Here is a 19,831-nt window from a genome sequence, read left to right as displayed (position 1 = left end):
TATTTTATTTCAACAACTTACGATACAATACTGATTAGTTTTTAAGTTTACATTTTTCAATCACTACTCTCCAATGCTTTCATCGTGATTTTAAGTTTCATTTCTTCTTCATACTTTTCTTCCTCAATGGACAATTTTTTCAAATAACTAGCAAAGAATTCTTTGGCCATACGACTACTTTCATCAAACTGTTCTTCTGGATCATTAATTTCTTCATCTTCTTCAACTGAACACTCTGATGCATCTGATCCGTCGGAAAAAGCATCAAGATTATCCACTTGAAGTTGACGATGGTACCCATTATCAAAACTTGAAAGTACTTCTTGGATTTTATTTGAAGAGTAGCGTTCATTAGAGGATACGGGACCACTTGGTACGCGTCTACGACGAGGTAAATCTCTAAAGTCAATTTCTTGATCTTTTAAAATTTCATCGTCTTCAACTATTTTTTTCCGTGCATTTTTCATCAACCCCTTACTCAATTTTCTTTCAGTAATTTGACGAATGTCTAAATTATCAAGTGATGTATCAAGTGTAAAATACTCACCGTTACAAGCTTCATTCTCGACACAGTATTTAACAAATGCTCTCCAACAATAATCTTGCTGCAAAATATCTGGGTGCCCTATAACAATAAGCAACGATTTGGCACGCGTTAATGCTACATTAAATCTCTTAGGATTAGACAAAAACCCGATGTGAAATGTATTTTCTTCGGTTTTGTAAATAACTGACCGCACTGTTGAAATAATAATAATATCTTTTTCTTGACCTTGAAAAACTTCGACCGTCCCAACAGAAATATTCTTGAAATTATGATATTCAAGAGCTTTGTGCATTATACTTCTCTGTAATTTATAAGGAGTAACGATTCCAATATCTTCAGGCATAACAATTTTATTACCTAATTTAGAATATAATAATTTTTTAACATAATAAATAACTTGGCTGATTTCATTATCATTGTAAACACTGGGAGAGTATTTTTTACGACCCTCTTTACCTTTGATCGCATGAAAGATCACTGGGAAATTTTTTCTCGCTAGCATTGGCCAATTAACAGCTCGAGTTGTATGCTCACCACCCATAGCGACCAATTCACCCTCATAGAATAAATCATTAGGCACGCTCAAGATCGCTTCATGGCAACGGTAATTTTGAACTAATTTAGTTACATAACGTGGGTTGTACTTATTATTTTGTTTAGCATACAAAGACCAACCCATTAAACGCTCTAACATGCTTTTACCCAGAATAGGTTCAGCGACTCGGGATTGAACAGTGGGACCCAACTGTTTAGGATCGCCAGCAATTACAACTTGTCCGCTAAATTTACTTGTATTTGTTGAATCTTTTCCGCACATCAACACCATAGGAATTAATGTATCAATCTCTGTTGCTTGTCCTGCTTCATCAATGAACAAATATGAAAAATAATTCTCACGTAATTTGTATCCGTGAAGACGAATACAAGTTGCTAAAGTTGTTATGACTATTTTTTTGGTCATAAAGACTTCTTTATTGACGAAAACAGTTTTACGATCGGCAAAGTTAGAAAATGATTTTAATTCTTGTTTTACATCATCGATGCTTCGAGATGAACTGTACATACGATACATAAAATCATCTTCTACAAATCCTAGATTTTTTAGAAGTCTCTCTGATATTTCATCAGCTGCGGCGTTTGAAGGCGTACAAATTAAAATTTTAGTTGATGAATTTTTTCTCATTATCTGACAAATTGTCTCGACTAATGTTGAAGTTTTTCCAGTACCTGGTGGTCCAAAAAGAATATAAGGCGCAGTATGAGATGTCTTGTTGAGAATATTCAAAACTGCCTGCTGCTGTTCGGGATTTGTCTCTATATTCTTGTTGATCCACTCGATTTTTTTGCTATCACCGATAATATAACTAGACGATTGTGAAGTTGGGAATAACATCGAGGTGATATTTTCTTTATCAACTGTATCAAGAATATAATTCCAACATTTAGCAGTCCAATCATCAATACGGAATACAATATTAAATATCTGATCTTGTGTATAGGTATTATGAAATGCCAGTGGTACATCGACACTTACATAATCTTGGCCAACATGAGTCACGATACCAACGCAATGATTTTTTCCATTTGCTTGCATAAGATCAATCTGATCAAATTCTTTTAACGACGGACGATCCTCCAGTAATCCTGGTACTGCAACTAAAAATTCATTCGGCTTTTTCTGTGAACGTTCCAGTCTTTGATTAAATAAAGAATATTTTTGCATGTCCTTGAGGTACTGATGATACTCAATATACAAAATCAATTTCCAGAGGTACCAGTAATTTTGTTCATTTAGTTTGTTGTAATCAAAACTGGCGAGACCTGATACAATTGCATAATACTGTGCATGGATTTCGGTCATACCCGAAAATGGTTTTATTTTGTTATCAAGTACTTCTGATAACTGGGCTGGTATAAAAGCACCACCCATAGATAAAGGTGGTAATCCATCAATGCTGTTTGCAATAAAAAAAATTTATTATAATTATAATAATAATAATTATTATTATTATTATTAGTAATCGGAAAAAATAGACGGAAAAAATTTTTAAGTTATGAAAAATTCATATTATTTCATTAAAATTATTATAAAATAAAAATTATAATAATAATAATAATAATAATAATAATAATAATTGTATCACACCCACAATTTTCCTGAAAAACAAGAAACCTAGAATGATCGCTCTATTTTTTGTCAAAAAAAAAAAATTAAAAAAATATCATTATTATTGTTATTATTATTATTATTATTATTATTGTCATTTTTATTTTATAATAATTTTAATGAAATAATATGAATTTTTCATAACTTTAAAATTATTTCGGGTCTATTTTTTCCGGGATTCATTATTATTATTATGCTTGCTAGGGTGGCGCAAAAAAACCGACTATTTTTATTTAAGTTTCGAGTGAAAAAATGTTAATTTTTTATGTTTTAAGAGCTCTCTCCAAAGGATAGCTCAGAAAAAAAAATTTAAGAGGTCGCTCCAAATTTTTTTAAATTTCAAAAATCTAATTTTTTTTTTTTTTTTGATTTTTCTTCTCGTTACATTATAATTTTATAGGCCAAAGAAAAATAAGTTTCTGAAAGTTTCAGTTCAAAATTTAAACTTTGAAAGGTCGCTCATAAATTATTTTTTTCTTTTCTTGAATTAATTATTATTTAGAGTCGGTTTTAACTGCTGTGGTCATATCGCCGACTTTCTGTTGGGAGTGGTACGTTGGGGTCTTTTTGGGTTGTGAAAATCTTAACCTACGGGGCAAGGGTCGAATCTCAACTAAGCTGATTTCTAAGACCAGCTTGAGATTCGAACCCACCCTTGGCCGGTAAGTTATTAAAATATTATTAAAATGTTGTAGTTGGTTAAATAAAATTATTAAATTAAAAAAATTATGTTTTTTATACTGTGCTTGATTTTTAGTTCATCTCATGGTGTATTTTTATCGATTATTGTACTAAATAAAAAAAAAAAATGCATGGAAATTTAATTTGAATATTAAAAGGTCGCTCGAAAAAATCTTAAGTAATGCTCTAATAAATTAAAAAAAATTATGAGCGATCTTTCAAAATTTAAATTTTGCATTGAAACTTTCAGAGACTTATTTTTGGTCTATAAAATTATACCGTGACGAGAAAAAAAAATAAAAAAAAAACTTCGATTTTTGAAGTTTAAAAAAAGTTTGGGCGACCTCTTATGAATTCTTTTTTTTTGAGCTGTCCTTTGAAGAAGGCTCTTAAAACCTCAAAAACTAACATTTTTTCATTCAATACTTAAAAATAAAAAATAGTGGGTTTTTTTGCGCCACCCTAATGTTTACTAATAAATAAAATTATCAATGAATTTATCTACTGATATCTTACCAATCTTTAGCACTTTTGCTTTTGATTACATTTTCAATGTCGTTTTGATTTTGATTAAACTGATCCATTGTTAAAAGTTCTAACCTGAAAATATAAATAATGAGTTACACATAGCCAAGGTAATTTTAAATAATTTAAAAAGCTAAAATAAATGTACTTACTCTACTGAAACCAGCTCAGCATTTAGATAAACAACAACACCAGTAAATTAAAGAACTTTAATGAGTTTTTAATTAAAAAAAAAAAAAATAAATAAAGGAAAAGATAAATAAACACCCAAACACGTTATCAAGATTAAAAACCACTAATGGCAACAGATGGTAATAGCGAGTACTTAATATTTACTTGTATTGTTTTCTCAAAATAAATATAAAATAAAAATTTACATAATAATAACGATTATTCAAATGAAACTCACTCACAAATTTAAACATTTATTAAAAATTAAGTCATGTGTTCTCAGGAAGTAAAATTTAGGTTATAAGTACTGCGTATGAAAAACTTCGAAGAGGAAGAGGGTAATAATGAAATGGATGATAGAGCCAGCTGTTTGTTTTGTTTTCGAGCATGAGATTCACGTGATGCCGCTGGTGGCTGATGGCGGCGCATAGGTGCCAACTGTTTCGCGGTTTTCTATTGGTTGAAAGTGTGCACTCGTGAACAGTAACCACCAATGAGGTTAGTCGTAAGAAAGGATGACTGGTGCTTGTGCGATGCAGAAACATTTGACATCGATAAATGCGTGAGAGTCTCGTGAAGTGAGGAAGTGTCAAAACTGTCGTTTATCCATCGACTTTTCGTCGTTCTACCCGTGATTATCTTGAATGTGATCTATTTCGGGTTATTTATCATTAATACTCTCAATCCGTTCTATTTTATGAGTAATTAAAACATTAATTTGTATATTAAAAAATTGTAAAAATAATATATTGTATATATATATGTATATATATATATATATATATACACATATATACATATATATACACACACACGTATTATAAGAAAAAAATACGGGCATTAGAGGCGCTCGTGTTTGTTCGAGACGTAACAAAGGAATCGCACTGCCCAACGGGCTTTCTATATATTTGTACATATATACATATGTATATTTATAAATATATGTGTAGTGTATAGGTGAAGAGAAAACGGCGCAGTGAACACAACAAGGCTAGCTAAATAAAGACAGAGTTATTTAATAAACACGGCTACGAGAAAGAAACAATAATAATAACTGCCACTCAGTTTTTGACGTTTTCCAATTAATTACCAAACGGTATAATAGACGCAATAATTATTTCCAATAGTTTTTATTTTTTTAAGCTTCAAATTAAATAATAATAATTATTATTTTTATTTCAGGTTTACGGAGTGATAAAAAAATATAACGGGATCATACCAAGTGAGAAAGAAAGAGAGAGAGAGAGAAAGGTTAAAAATAATAAAATAGGTGGGTAATTAATGATTTGATGTAATCGTAGTGGTAACTGGTAGCCGCTATACTAGCCAAAAACCGAGAGGTAGCAACAGTAGTCTTGGCGAATGCTATTTGCGCATACATACACACATCACCTATATATATTAAATTAAATTAATATTAAATGTAGATGATATAAACACACACACACACGCCTACGCCAGAAGCGCGCCATCGTATGACGTTAACGGCGTAACTTACCCAAAGTCCGTGTACCTCGATTCTTTCTATAGTATTTTCAATTGGCCTTTTCTCGTGTAACCCCTCATATGTAATAATAATATATAATGCGTGTGCGCTTGTGAGTGTCTTGCATATACAAGCCATTTTAAGTGTTTATATGTGTGCGTGCTATATATATATTTAAAGTTGTATGAAGACTTGGTATGAAAGTCCGTCGCGTTTTAGTTGGCTCAGCTCTGCTTAATCCAAAATCGTAAGAGTTACGATGAATTTATACTTAACTGTACCGTTCAATTGCGTGACTAAAATATTTAGCGACTGATTTTTAATAAATGTCAATTTAAAATTAAAAATTTAAACATTTATGATTTTAATTAGTCAGTTAAAGTGACATATCTTTTTTTTTCTATTTAAAGGTCGTTGACGTTTAAATGACAGCTAATGTTATTATTATTTGTTATTTGTTTTGATAGGTAAGTTCGAGTTGATATAAAAGGTGTACACGCGGGAACCGTTTTGATGCGCGTCATCGATAGGCTGCGCAGAACGCCACGCCACTTTTGACATTTACTTTGTATACTTTGTATGTGATGTTTGACACGTACACTACTTGTTTACTTGCGGCTCCGATTGCTTTTATCTCTGTGTTCGTGAGAGGATTTAATAAATTATTCGATTAGGCGTATATTTGCACATTTTATATGCATATTTTAACATAAATTATCCAAGTAGTGTAATATATATTTTTTTTAATTATAATTATTAAGATTAGAAATAGATATAATTTTTTTTAACCTAAAATATATACTATGAAAATGAAGTTAGCTGACATTTCAAAATTTTTATAAATTTTTTATCGAAAAAATTTCAATTAAACAATTAAAAAAAAAAATATCACATGTTAAAAACTTGAAAAACTATAAGTGTAATTTTTTATAAATATCTTTTTAGTTGTAATTTAATTAAAAGAAAAAATTAAAAACTTGAAAAACTATAAGTGCAATTTTTTATAAATATCTTTTTAGTTGTAATTTAATTAAAAAAAAAAAATCAAAAATTTTTAGACGTCTGCTAACTTCAGTGTTATAATATACTCCGTTAATTTTAGCCATTGTTGTTTTGGTCCACAGAATACAACACATGTGTCAAAGTACTCGTGGTCGTCAAACGTGTTAAAAGAAGGAGCTGTTGTTGCTACTGGTACTGCTACTGCTGCTGCTGCTGCTGCTGCTGCTGTTGGAATTAGGTCTTGAACTGAAACTCTGGCTATTGAAGACAAAGAAATTCTCTGACTCTGAACTAGAGAACTTAATAAAACAGTGTTGCTTGATGGATCAACTGTGATTGGTCGTGAAAGTGAAATCAGTGTGTTGTGACAATCGAGAGGCTGTATATATAACTGAGATTTAATTTGTAAATATTATTTTTTTTTTATTTTATTTTATTTTATTTATTTACTCAAAAAAGGGATTGACTGATTAATTGAATTAAAGTGCAACGAAATTAAAAAGCTGGAATGATAATTATCTGAGTTTATATAATTTATAAATAATACGTGGCCTGTTGAAGTCTTTCTGTTTCTGTCATACATTAATCGTTCACTGATAATATTATCACGCAAACGCAACAAAACGCATATTTACAACTATACTGATCAAGTAACTCAATTCCGTCGACTTTGACACATGAGTTAAGAAAGGAATACACGCAACTTTTTAACGTGCGTGTGTTATAAGTGTGGGGAGTTTGTGTTATCTTTATTTTTATATGTATTTGTTTATTGTGTTGATGCGTAGTGTGTAGAGTTAGACAAAACAAAAATTTTAATATATGTGTAAGTGTTTTTGTGTGTGACAGGACAGGGGGGGACACTAAAGTTGTCAGTATTTCTAAGTTTCAAGTGGCCTAAGTCCCGAGTGCCGGCCGGCCAGCGCGAACGTTTGAAAGACAACAAGAAGATATAAAAGAAGAAAAGAAGAAGGAAGTGAAGGCAAACGCGGAGGAGGAACAAGAAGATAACTCTTGACAACGAAGTCGACGCCAGGCAGGCCGGCGGGACGGCTTCACGTTAAATAATACTTGGTCAAATAATAATAAATATACTTTATTAAGCTGACTAAAAAAGAATTTCACTGGGTTGTAAAATAAAAATTAAAAAAAAAAAAACAAACAAAGTACAAGCTAAATTAAACAACTCGAAAATATGAGCATTGCTGCATTATTGCAAGCCGCTGAGTATATTGAACGAAGAGAAAGAGGTCAGTTAAAATTTTTTTTCGTATTTTTAAATTTATTTATAAATTATTAAATTAATAAATTATTTATTTAGAAGCTGAGCATGGATATGCATCGACTATGCCCATTCCTGATGACCTCAGGGCGCTCGCCAAGAGGTCAAAAACGAAAAAATCTCAGGGTAGTCGGTTAGTATATTTTAAAATTTGTTATGCTAATATTTATTTATTTATTCATATGAACGCCAATCGGCATTACACAACAATTAGTACATTTTTTAAATTATTAATTTTTAAATTCTGAAATTTTGGCTCGAAAATTGCACAGAAATAAATTTATTTGGCGATGCCTAGAAAAAATTATAAAATTAACATTGTTCACTTAAAAAACAAGATGACACTGGATATCATCTCAGATTATACTGAGTAAAAAAAAATTTCAGATAGTAGCTAGGATAATCCAGCTTACAATGAGTATAATCAAGATTACAATGAGCTATTATCTAAAAATTTTTTTCACCACAGATATCACTGAGTATAATCTGGGATGATATCCAGTGTCATCTTGTTCTTTCCGTATTATTAATAATATTGGAAAATATGTTTCTTGAGAATAGAGCGGAAAGCCTGGAACATGGAAAGAATAAGATGACACTGGATATCATCCCAGATTATACTGAGTAAAAAAAAATTTCAGATAGTAGCTAGTATAAACCAGATTAAAATGAGTATAATCCAGATATCACTCAGTGTAATCTAGATTATACTAGCTACTATCTAAAAATTTTTTACGCCACAGATATCACTGACTATAATCCGGGATGATATTCAGTGTCATCTTGTTCTTTCCGTGAAGGAGCCACCAAAAAAGTTTACAAAACAAGTTTCTAATATCTATTATTATTATTATTATTATTATTATTATTATTATTATTATTATTATTATTATTATTATTATTATTAACATCATTATTATTATTATTATTATTATTATTATTATTATTATTATTATTATTATTATTATTATTATTATTATTATTATTGTACTTTTCAAATAGTTTAAAAGTTAAAGCTCAAATAGTTTTTTTTTTTTTCTACATAATAAGTATTAAAGCATGAAGACTAATGTACCTGTTTTTCATTGCAGGACTACCCACAATGAACTGGAAAAAAATCGGTGAGTATTAATAATTGTAAATTTATTCTACCATTCTTCTTACATTTATGGATTTGTATGCTTCCGTGTATTATATTCTCTATAAGTTTCTCTAAAAGTTTTCTCCACTGTCACTATTTAAAAACCCGGTATCTGGCTAGGGACTGGACAGACGAAAAGAAACAAGAAAGGGAGTGGGATAGTAATAGAGACAAAAAGAAATAAAAAAAAATAAGAAATAAAGAGCGAGCGGAACAGAGAAGAACAGAAATCAAAGTAAAGGGATATACGTGCATATTGGTTTGGAGTGACGAGTAGAGAAGAAGAAAAAAATAAAATAAAATGAAAAAGGACCACAGGGCTTCAGGGGCTTCCTCTTCTTCGTACCATTTGAAATGCATTGAATTTTTAAGCGAGTCTCTTTGTGTAACGGCATTCAACGCTTTTCACCTTAACAACGACTTACTCCCTGGAGGATTTTCCGGACTCGATCTCCGCTGACCAGTCAGTATCAAATGTTAAATAAAATAAAAAAGAAGTTAAGAAACCTTGCTAAAGCTCTACATCCAATTTATCCGCGTGGATTCTTTTGTTGAATTCACAAGAATTGACCTTGGCATAAACACTTGTTTTATTTTATAATTTTGTTTTGTTATTTTTCATTATACACTGTATTACTTTAATGCAATTGTTAGTCTCGGATCATTGAATACGGTGGATAGTAGTTGATTCTCAGATTGTAACCGTCCCTATGTTGTTAATGTTGCTATTGCTGGTGCTAGTGCACACCAATCGCTTGTGTTTGCACCGCCATTGCCTGTTAAAGCCCGTTCACCTTGAGCCCTCGAGGACAGTGGAGCTCAATCGTGTACATATATTTGGAGATTTAATTTTCCTGTAATTACTTTCCGATTTATTTATTATCAACATACGTGTTGTCATATTTTATCATATTTTAACAGGTAGCTAAATATATTATTAAATATTTATTCAATATTTGGCAGTCTGGTTTTGTTTCTTTCATAATATTACTGTTATTCTTTAGAGTATTTTTATCATCATTTTTTTCCACTTTTTTAACTGTCATCTTCCTTGTATTGTATAGAGGTCACTGGATATTTCGAATGAACCACATAGCGATTTGGTACAGATGGCAAGTTGCCATGTATCTCGGTGAGAATTCAAACAGCATAGTAAAGAAGTAGTAACACCGACAACGAGAGCAAAAGTTGATGCCCTGAGAAAGTAACAAAGATAGTGACAGTATCGAGAGTTAAGATAATAACAGAGAAGAAAAACTTGGACAAAATTTGTTCGGTGAAAGTTAACACGGAAATTGTTATGTAAATAAATTCACGTAAACACGGTTATTTATTATTGTGTTTACGTCATCGTAGATGCATCCAGAATATGTCAACATATAAATAGATTGAGGACAATGAAGAGAAGTTTAAATAAAATTAAAAAAAAAAAAAAAAATAGATGTAAAGTATAAATATCTGCTGTAAACTCACCATCCTGAGGATATTGTTGTCATTATATGGGTAATTCTCTGTAAGGACGTCTTAAATCTGTACAAAATTGTCCGACCTAATTATTTTTGATTTTATTAGAAAAAAAAATTAACAAGGGCTACAAAACTATCAGCTTAACGATAATAAATAAACAGACAATTTAATTTGTACTTTTTCGATATTTGTGTGTCTTTTGCCATATAACATGACAGGGGACTGTTTTTTTTTTATCAAATTGAGAAAAATCAAGCAAACTATTTCAATGCATTCAACTTTTCAAGTTCTCAATGAATATTTACATTAATTAGAATAATATTAAGACTTATGGATACAATTTTATAAATAAATTATAAATAAAAATAGTTACCAGGGGACTGAGTTTTGAAGTGGCCCAGACACATATTTCCAGCATAAATGGTGCTTTGACACTAAATAAAATGGTGATAAAGCGCTAACAGCCCTATGGTTATTAACTCTAGGCTAATTAGATCCTTATAAACCTTACAAAAAAGAAAATAACACGCTGGATTTTTTTTTTGGCTTTGAACTTCTGGCAGGGGACTGTTCTTAAAACGCCTGGGACAAACTTTGGTTTAATGAATTTAATGAAACAAATTAATTTTTGGTACTTTTTATTGAAGAAGATTGTTAGTTAACTAATTAAGTTTATAAACATTATGGACCAAATTATATATTATTGACGAATAACTTAAAATTTAATCTTAAAGTTTTAATTTTGGGATTGGGACAGCCCAGGGGACTGTTATTTCGGTGGTTTACAAATTTATAGCAAAAAAACCAAAATTTATTTCATTTTAGTTTTCAATGCTCCAAATAGAAATGTTTTTTTACTTTCGTAAAAAATTTTTTTTAGTAACAAAATAACAATTTTTCCAATAAAAAAATACCTGGGACAGCAAAAAACATCCTTACAGAGAATCACCCATATATTTAATATCTGATGAGAAATGATGATCAACTACTGTAGAGTATAGAACAAAGGGGTGCGATAAAATCTGCATGATCCTTGAGTGATAGACATGACGTCTGGGCATGCAGTAACGAGCTAGCTTGAATCCTGAGGTGTGTAAAGTGAAGAAATAAAAAAAAAATATGCGGATAAGAAAAGAGGAGAATTAAGCGAAGGAAGGAAAGAATGAAGAGGATGATCAAGAAAGACGGGGTCAGGAAATAGAAGAGGGCATGGAAAAGTTATAGCGTGGGCTTGAGATATAACTTTGAGCCAAGGGTGAAGAGGTGAAGAAGGTGAACCAGGAGTAGTACAGTAGAGGAGTAGGTAGAGGAAGAAGCGGGCTTGCACAAGAACCCTGTGGAATGGGGTGTGGGTTATATTAAAAGAAGAGGGATAGTAATCGATACAACGACGAACATTTCGTACGGTCGATACTCGGATACTCTCGCTAACCAAGCGGGTGGGATCATAGTGAATATTATGTAGAAAATATATACGTGACATGGGCGCCTCTTTGCCTCTTTCACCTCACCTTCTATCCACTCGTTTCTGTTCACACCGCGTACACTCTATGCGTGACGATACGCTTTTTTTTCCCTTTCATTGCCTTCTATTTCGTTCCCTTCTCCTCCCTCAGCTTTGCGAGGCTTACACTCTCTACTCTATATACTATACTAGACGTCACTTGCCAACGTGGAAGCGCACTGAAATTGATCTTGTTGATTTCGGGGATAGACCAATCGCCAGACAGGTCTCACTTGTTCCACCTGGCGTATTTCATGTTCGTGAACCATCGCGACACTTAGATTTTTATCGAGCATGGACAGAAAAAAGTTTCTAATAAAAAAAGGAGCTAGAAAAAAATTTTAATATTCAAAATAATTGAATGAAATTTTTTTTTAGGGGGATAGCTACTGTGAGATGATTTTCGGGAATTTTTTTGACTAGGATAATAAACGAATTTGGGGATCGGATTTTTTTTTGTTTAATAAAGTATACATTGAAGATCATTCTCCTAAATTTTGATTTAAAAATATCATGTTGTTGCGAAATTATAAGCATTTTTGTGGAAAAAATTCCCCCCCCCCTCCCCCCCCCCCACGGTGGGATCTCTAACTCAAAAACGGATTATCTAAAACAAAAAAACCAAACTGCATTGTAATCTGCATGCATGTGGTTATCGTTCCATGTAGGGGATTTTGAAAATTTGGATTTAAAAAAAAAATGGCGAGATATTAAAAATTTTTTCTTTTTTTTTTTCTCTTTTTTTGGATTCAAACAGCCCTAAAAAATCTTAAAAATCAAAATTTTCAAAATCCCCTACATGAAACTATAGCTGCTGAATAGAAGAATACGGAAAAAAAATGCAAATCGGTGCATATTTATGCAAATTACAGATCCCACCAGTTCAAAAAAAGTAGTTTCGAGTTTTCATATAAAATTCTAGACAGAAAGAAAAATTTTTTGACTGGAGAAAATTGGCTCAAGAAAATTTTCGGGTTTCTGAAGTAAGACCGAAGTTGTGTTGGCCGAAGTAAAAATTTTTCTTGAAATTCTATTCTTGGTGGAAGTAATTTTTTCTTAATTCTAATTATTATAAATACTTGACACAATAAATTTTTATATTTGATCAAGATTTTTAGATACTTTAGGGAAGCAGTGCCACTTACTTCAGCTGAGAAAAAAATTTTCTCACCTTGAGAAAATTTTTCTCTTGAATATTTGATATCCATTTTATATTATTTTAGCGTGCAATTATACATATTGAATAAAAAAAAATAATTCAATATTATTTGATCTTCCCATTTGACATGTTAATCAATAAAAATATTAGTGAAAATTTACTTCTATCTTTATATTTAATTTTTTGGAGCAAGAGAAAAATTTCTCAACACAAGAAAATTTACTTTTATCAAGAACTAAATTTTTTGGAGCAAGAGGCTGATTTTTCTCAAAACAACAAGATTTTCTTGACTTAAATAAATTTTCTTGAATCAAGATACGTATTTCTTAAAGCAAGAGAATTAATTTTGTTGGAATAAGTAAAATTTCTTGTCAACAAAAAATTTTTTTTTGCTCAAGAAAATAATTAGAAAAGATATTTTCTTGGCTCAAGTAATCCTTTTTTTTGTATAGATACATATTTTTCAATGTATAAACTTTGATTTATTAAAAAAAAAATTTTTTTTTTTTTAAATTTCACGGTGGCTATCCCCCTTAAATTTTAGGCAATGATTCTTCAGCGAATGGATATTGATAATATTCTCCAAATGGAAAATATAATAAACGTGGATCGGAGCGTAGAGCCACTCAATGATCTCGTTGTTGTTGTTGATGTTGATGTTGACTGGCGAGCCTGATTGGAGAACTCGACAGTAATGAAGGAAGAGAAATAGAATAAAAAAAATAAAAAAGAGAGAGAATAAATGAAATAAATAGTTGACTTGCAATTACAGTCTCACGGTGGGATGATATACGAGACAAAGGTTATGCGTGTATCTCCTGTTTCTGGGCCGGGGCTGTATAAGGCGTGCGGGTGCTGCTGATGTTTCTGCACTCCTACCGCGTGTGTTGTATCGGTTGCAATGTAATGCCTTTGCAGCCGCCATCATGTAGATACAACAGACATATTCTGGCCGCGAGACGAACGTCGGCCAAGTGCGCGATTATTGTGGCCAAGCTTGGCAACGATGCAGAGTGCATTGCCCGGCCATGAGTTAGATCGCTTCGACGCTTGACTGTAAACAACCTCGTAACTTTTGCCTTCTTATTTCTGCTTTACTTCACGTCATTCAGCCTTTTTTCTTATCACTCTATGTCTATATCTATATTTATATTTATGTCGAGCATATAATGACTCCAATCATGTTTCTTGTAAATAAAAAAAAAATTATTTTTAACAACACATTAATTTAAATGTTTTTATGTTTTAGACGAGCGCACCTCAGAAATTGTTTGGAAAAGTTGAAAGTTCTTGTACCTCTTGGTGCTGAAACTTCCAGACACACAACGCTTGGATTATTGACCAAGGCCAAACGATTTATCAAGGTAAGAAACTACTTTTACCGGTGGTACCACCCATACGAGGTATAATAATAGTACCATCAAATTTTACGGGTTGACATTAATAGTCATTTAAAATTAAATTAATGGTTGTTTTTTTTTTTTTTTTTTTTTTTTTTTTTTTTCAGAGCTTAGAAGATCGAGAGCGAAAACATGCCGCGCACAAGGAGCAATTGGCACGAGAGCACCGATACCTGAGGCGACGCTTCGAGCAACTAACAGGTCAACCAAGTACCCTCGCTACACTACGAGGATTTCCTGGCCTTGAGGGCAATACTTATGGTTTGAGCACAAGTGCGCCGTCGACCTCATCATGTAGCTCCGCAGCGGCTGTTGCTGCAGCTGCGGCTGCGGCTTTAATTTCCAAGAGACGCAGCGTTTCTGAATGCTCGGTTACCACTGTATCGTCCACTGGTTCAGCCAGTAGTTCTCGTAATTCTGATAGATCAACGGGCAGCTCGTCTATCTCAGAATCTGGTTTGTATTTTTTTTATACATGTTTTTTTTTAGAAATTTTAAACTTGTTAATTGATTTTTAATATTTTTTTTTTGATGATTTAGACGAAGTGGATGTAATTGGTTACACGAGTAATCAATCAGATACTGATGATCATAGCAGTGTACAAAGCAGCAGCGACAGTGGTGTTGCTATGTCCACGTCCCGACTTACTCTTTCGGAAATAATCGACGTTATTTAGGTAATTATTATTATTTTTAATAAATAAATAAACATTTTCTCATTTCAAATTTTTTTCTATATAAATGTTATATTTTAATATTTAATTACATTACATTATTATTTAAATAACTTAGTCTTGGGAATTTTGACAATAAATGAAGATATTAAATTATAAGAATTGCAACGTTTCGCTGATTTATTTCAGCTTCATCAGGCAAACTAAAAATCAAAAAAATAATTTTTAGTTAATACCAATATTTGACATATAAAACAAAAATAAATGAAAATAGCAATAGTTACTCTTATGGTTAGCATCCTCGTCTAGTTTTTAAAAAGTCAATAGATGTAAACACAGTTGTAAACGCACTTGACAGATAGACGTTGTTGAATTGTATTTTATCTATTAATTTATTAATTTGAATGTTATTTGAGAGAAATCTAAACAAGTTGTTGATATTGTAATTTAAAAAAATGTTTGAGATTATGAATATGCTGTTTTACTCTGTTACATCTATTGACTCAGAATTTGGGGCTATTGTTTGACATTTTTGACCTCAAAAAAGTATTTTACCAACACAAAATATCTGAATTTTTGGGTTTATCCTTCCGGGAATAATACAGAGAAAGGCCTTACGAGCAGTTTTTAGAAATACAGTTTCGAGATAATCGCATTTAAAGTTATATTACGCACTATAATACGCACTCCGGCCACTCCATTGTAATAGCCATAACTTCGTCAATATTAGAGATTTTATTTTTTCTTCATCAGTACATGCTTAATATACTATATTTTCAGAGTATTGAAAAAAAAAAAAAAAATTGATTTTTTGAAAATTTTACATGGATTTCCCCCCTAATATCTTCATTTATTGTCCAAATTTCCAAGATTAAGTTATTTAAATATTTTAAATATGGACGAGAACTTAAATATTTATCATTATTATTATTTTTAATAAGTAAATGCAGGATTAATTAACGTAGAATATGTTTTAGATGGAAAACATAAAAATGAAGAGCTGTGGTAAGGGAGCATTCCGGAATTATTATTATTGTTTTGACCAAGATAATAACTAATGATTACAATATTTCGCCGAAGAAGTAACCATTAATTGGATAACATTTAACGATTGGCAAATATCACTGTCACCCCAATATTTGCGATGGTGAGTCAACATGATTTAGTGGTAATTCCATTGATAGTTTGATAAAGAAAGAATTCACAACACATTGGCGTAATAATAACTTAAAAATAATTGAACTAATTACGTAATCAGTTGTTTACGATTTTTGTATAAAATTAATCTAAATAATCAATGAATTTTTTTCATATTATTATACAATATTTATTTATGGTTTATATAAATTATGACAGTAATAAGTCGGCTCCGCGATAAATTTTAATTGTACATTATAAATGTAACTATTATCAATTAATTATTTAATTAATATTTTACTGTAAATAATACTTCTAAGGAAACGGGGATTGGCAAGTAACAAGACGTGAATTATAATTATAAGCGATACTATATATAATTAGAGGAATGTTGTAACAAGATAATAGAAAAAAAAAAAAGTTAAAAAAAAATATATAAAACAAATGATATATATTGTCGAGATATCGGATTACACACGTTGTGAAATCAACTAAATTAATTGATAGGAACAAACGTCAGATTATCTTGACAAAAAAAAAAATTAAAACAAATAAATTTGAAAAACAAAAACAACAAAAAAAACCATACGAACGAAAACCAAAAAAAAATTATACTGCAATTTTTTCAGTAATTAAACTAATTTTATTTCTATAAACATAACAAAAATAAAACAGTGTTGAGTTCACTCTTATAAATTTAGAAACTAATCAAAGCTTTTTAATTAATTGTCAATAAGATTTTATGCGTGATATATTTATTAAATTAATTTTTTTCTTTTAGTTGTTGGTATTACCAAAGGTAAAACGCGACAAGTTTATAACGCCAGTGAAAATAATATTTAAAATAAAAAAAAATTTATTTGCTCTTGGAGCTAACGCTATTTATATTTAGATTTATGTTTACATATATATATATTTTTATTATGATTTAAATTATATTTGAATAATTTTTCAACATGTAATATGACGAAATTCATAATCGAAGTCTGTAGCCCCTCAAGTGTTGACAAATTGATAAGAGTATGAAAATAATTAACAAAGTTCAAGTGTAACGAGCCAGTAAGTTAAAAAAAAAAAATAAACTAAATACCATCTGAATGATTTAATGAAAGAAAAATAATATGAGAGATAGCTACCATTAAGCATTACGAAGGACACAGATGTTATTAAAATTGATAACAATAACAAAGTGTTGATGATTCCTCGTTAAAAATAAAGACACATGATAAATGTGTTCAACGTCCAATAAAACAAATTATTACAAGAGGATCCATTAAGCTTTTTAAATAATTCAATATCGTAATTACGCTTATTTTGAATTTAAAATAAATTGATTTTTCTGTGATGCTTAAGCGCTAAAAAATTAGGGGCGTGTATAGTTTCATCAACACGTTAATGAACAAGTCATTAAATACATGAGTAGTAATTAAAAAAGAATTATATTATTAAGTATTAATTTAATAAATATATTAAACGAATAACAGAGTAAAATAATTTAAACAAAAATAAATGCTAATATAATTGACGTAATTTACGTCATTTGATATTATAATTGAAAGAGTACAAATTCTGTAAGAGTCCCTGTATTCATGCGCAACCCGTGATCTAAAAAAAGAATGTCACATGTCTGTCTATTATATATATAATATATATATATATACAACTATTGCGGTTCTCCAGTACGAACCTGATGAAACTGATATAAATTTGCATGTACATTAAATTATCTCATTGTAATATGTGTGTGAGGAAATTGTCGATTAAAAGAATTAAATTTCATTAATTTGATTGTAAAAAAAAAAAAAAAAAGGAGACTGATGAACAAAATTGAATGATCTCGGATTTTGGTTTAATTCCGTGTAAAAATCATCTGATATCATGATGAGGTTCATTATGAATATCATATTTTGACACAAATATGAGATTCACACAAGCCATATCAATATTTATTTGAGACTCGTAATAAGTAAAATACTTATGTAAACGATTTTTTTTTAAGTAGATTAGTAAAATTTTCATTTTTTCTTTTAATCAAAAGAAAAAGTATAATAATTGAGAAGGCAGTATTTTTATCATGCACTGTACTGTTGAACTACTTTACTCTCTTTCTTGATTTTCTTAACTTAGAAGAATATTTAGAAAAACACTATCTTGGTTAAAAAAAAAATTTTTGACTGACAAAATTTTTTCGTCTTAAGATAATTATTTTTTATTTTAAAAACAATTTAAATTCTCCTAAAAACTGCTTTAATTTAATTTGCATTATTTCCTGTATATAGTTATGACTCAATAATTTTATATCACGATTTAAAAAGGCTAACAATATCACGGCTGCCCAATTTTAAAACACAGTAGCTGCAAAATTTTTATACCTGATTTTTTTTAGTATTGCTGCATTTCTTATAATTTTTAGAGCTTAATTTCAAGTGTTTTTTCTTTAAAATATTTATATTCAAGTATTTTCTATTAATAAATCAAATTTTTTATTAATTTTTATAATCAAATTACTAGAAATTTTTTTTCTCTAACAAAAAAAATAAAAATTTTATAATCTAGTTAAAAAAAAATTTGTTGCCACAAATATTTGACTTATTATGGGTATCAAATGTATATTAGTATGGCTTTTATATGAATCTCATATTTGTGTCAAAATATCAGATGATTTTTACACGGAATGAGCTGAAGCTACAAGAAAAGAAAAGTAGAGTATATTAATTAATCAATTAATAATTAATCAGTCGCAATTGTGATTGAATGTAAGAGATTGTAGAAAAAGTGTGGGATTAATTGTGAATTTTTTTTTTTTTTTGTGTTTTTTCACCAATAATAGGGGTGATATTTGTAGAATGATCGTACATAAGACATTTAATATTGATATGCAGTGAAAAATAAAAAGATAAATGGCATTAGTGCGGATAACGCAACAGCAATACTACGATGCAGTGCAAATACGCGTACTATTATTATTATAATGATATTATGAATATTTGGGATTAATGTGTGTACTAAGTGATAAATACAGTTGTTACTCGATCTAATTGATAATGATTGCGTATGTAATATTATGAAGTACATATTTCTGAAGCTGTCCGGTCTAAAGGATCTAAAATAAATATATTAAAAATTGAAAAAAAAAAAAAATTAAAACAGAATTTTAATGGAAATGGGTGTTATTTTTAGATGTATATTTGGTTATTATGAATTACAATCGAGTAATGAAAAAAAGGAAACAATTTTAAATTGTTGTATAAGATTAACAAAAAAAAATAGTTGAAAAGAAAAAAAAAGAAATATATAGATATATAAAATGAATAGTACTAATTACTATAGTAATTGTAATAAAAAATATGTACATGGATAAATTAATTAAGGTGTTTATGTATAATTTTAGTGCAACAAGACAATTGATAAATAACTATAAAGTGTTACGTGCACTTTATTTGTTGATTATCAAAGCACAACTTAATCGTCCAGATAAATTATTTATC

General features: G+C 29.9%; 2 protein-coding genes across 3 annotated transcripts; one reads left to right on the top strand and one right to left on the bottom strand.

The window, feature by feature from the left end:
• Positions 1–14: 14 nt before the first annotated feature.
• Positions 15–4,184, bottom strand: LOC123271186 (putative helicase mov-10-B.1). Its single transcript, XM_044737425.1, has 3 exons — positions 4,073–4,184; positions 3,912–3,995; positions 15–2,502 (listed from the first exon to the last, which is right to left on the bottom strand). The coding sequence occupies exons 2-3, from the start codon at positions 3,977–3,979 to the stop codon at positions 57–59; spliced, it is 2,514 nt and encodes an 837-aa protein (XP_044593360.1). The 5' UTR covers positions 3,980–3,995; positions 4,073–4,184; the 3' UTR covers positions 15–56.
• Positions 4,185–4,853: 669 nt separating this feature from the next.
• LOC123271194 (max dimerization protein 1-like) lies at positions 4,854–17,839 on the top strand. 2 transcript variants are annotated; one of them, XM_044737442.1, is made up of 9 exons: positions 4,854–5,187; positions 5,274–5,361; positions 6,702–7,829; positions 7,901–7,994; positions 8,953–8,982; positions 14,382–14,496; positions 14,640–14,988; positions 15,073–15,209; positions 16,184–17,839. In XM_044737442.1, the coding sequence occupies exons 3-8, from the start codon at positions 7,775–7,777 to the stop codon at positions 15,207–15,209; spliced, it is 780 nt and encodes a 259-aa protein (XP_044593377.1). In that variant the 5' UTR covers positions 4,854–5,187; positions 5,274–5,361; positions 6,702–7,774; the 3' UTR covers positions 16,184–17,839. The 2 variants fall into 2 exon arrangements, with proteins under 2 accessions (XP_044593377.1, XP_044593376.1); XM_044737441.1 differs by having other exon boundaries at positions 5,042–5,187; positions 15,073–15,200; positions 16,172–17,839.
• Positions 17,840–19,831: the final 1,992 nt, after the last annotated feature.

The sequence above is a fragment of the Cotesia glomerata genome, linkage group LG9 (genome assembly GCF_020080835.1).
Source record: "Cotesia glomerata isolate CgM1 linkage group LG9, MPM_Cglom_v2.3, whole genome shotgun sequence".
Taxonomy (NCBI): Eukaryota; Metazoa; Arthropoda; class Insecta; order Hymenoptera; family Braconidae; genus Cotesia; species Cotesia glomerata.
Note: the sequence above shows the minus strand (reverse complement) of the source record. Positions and strands in the feature narration are given on the sequence as shown.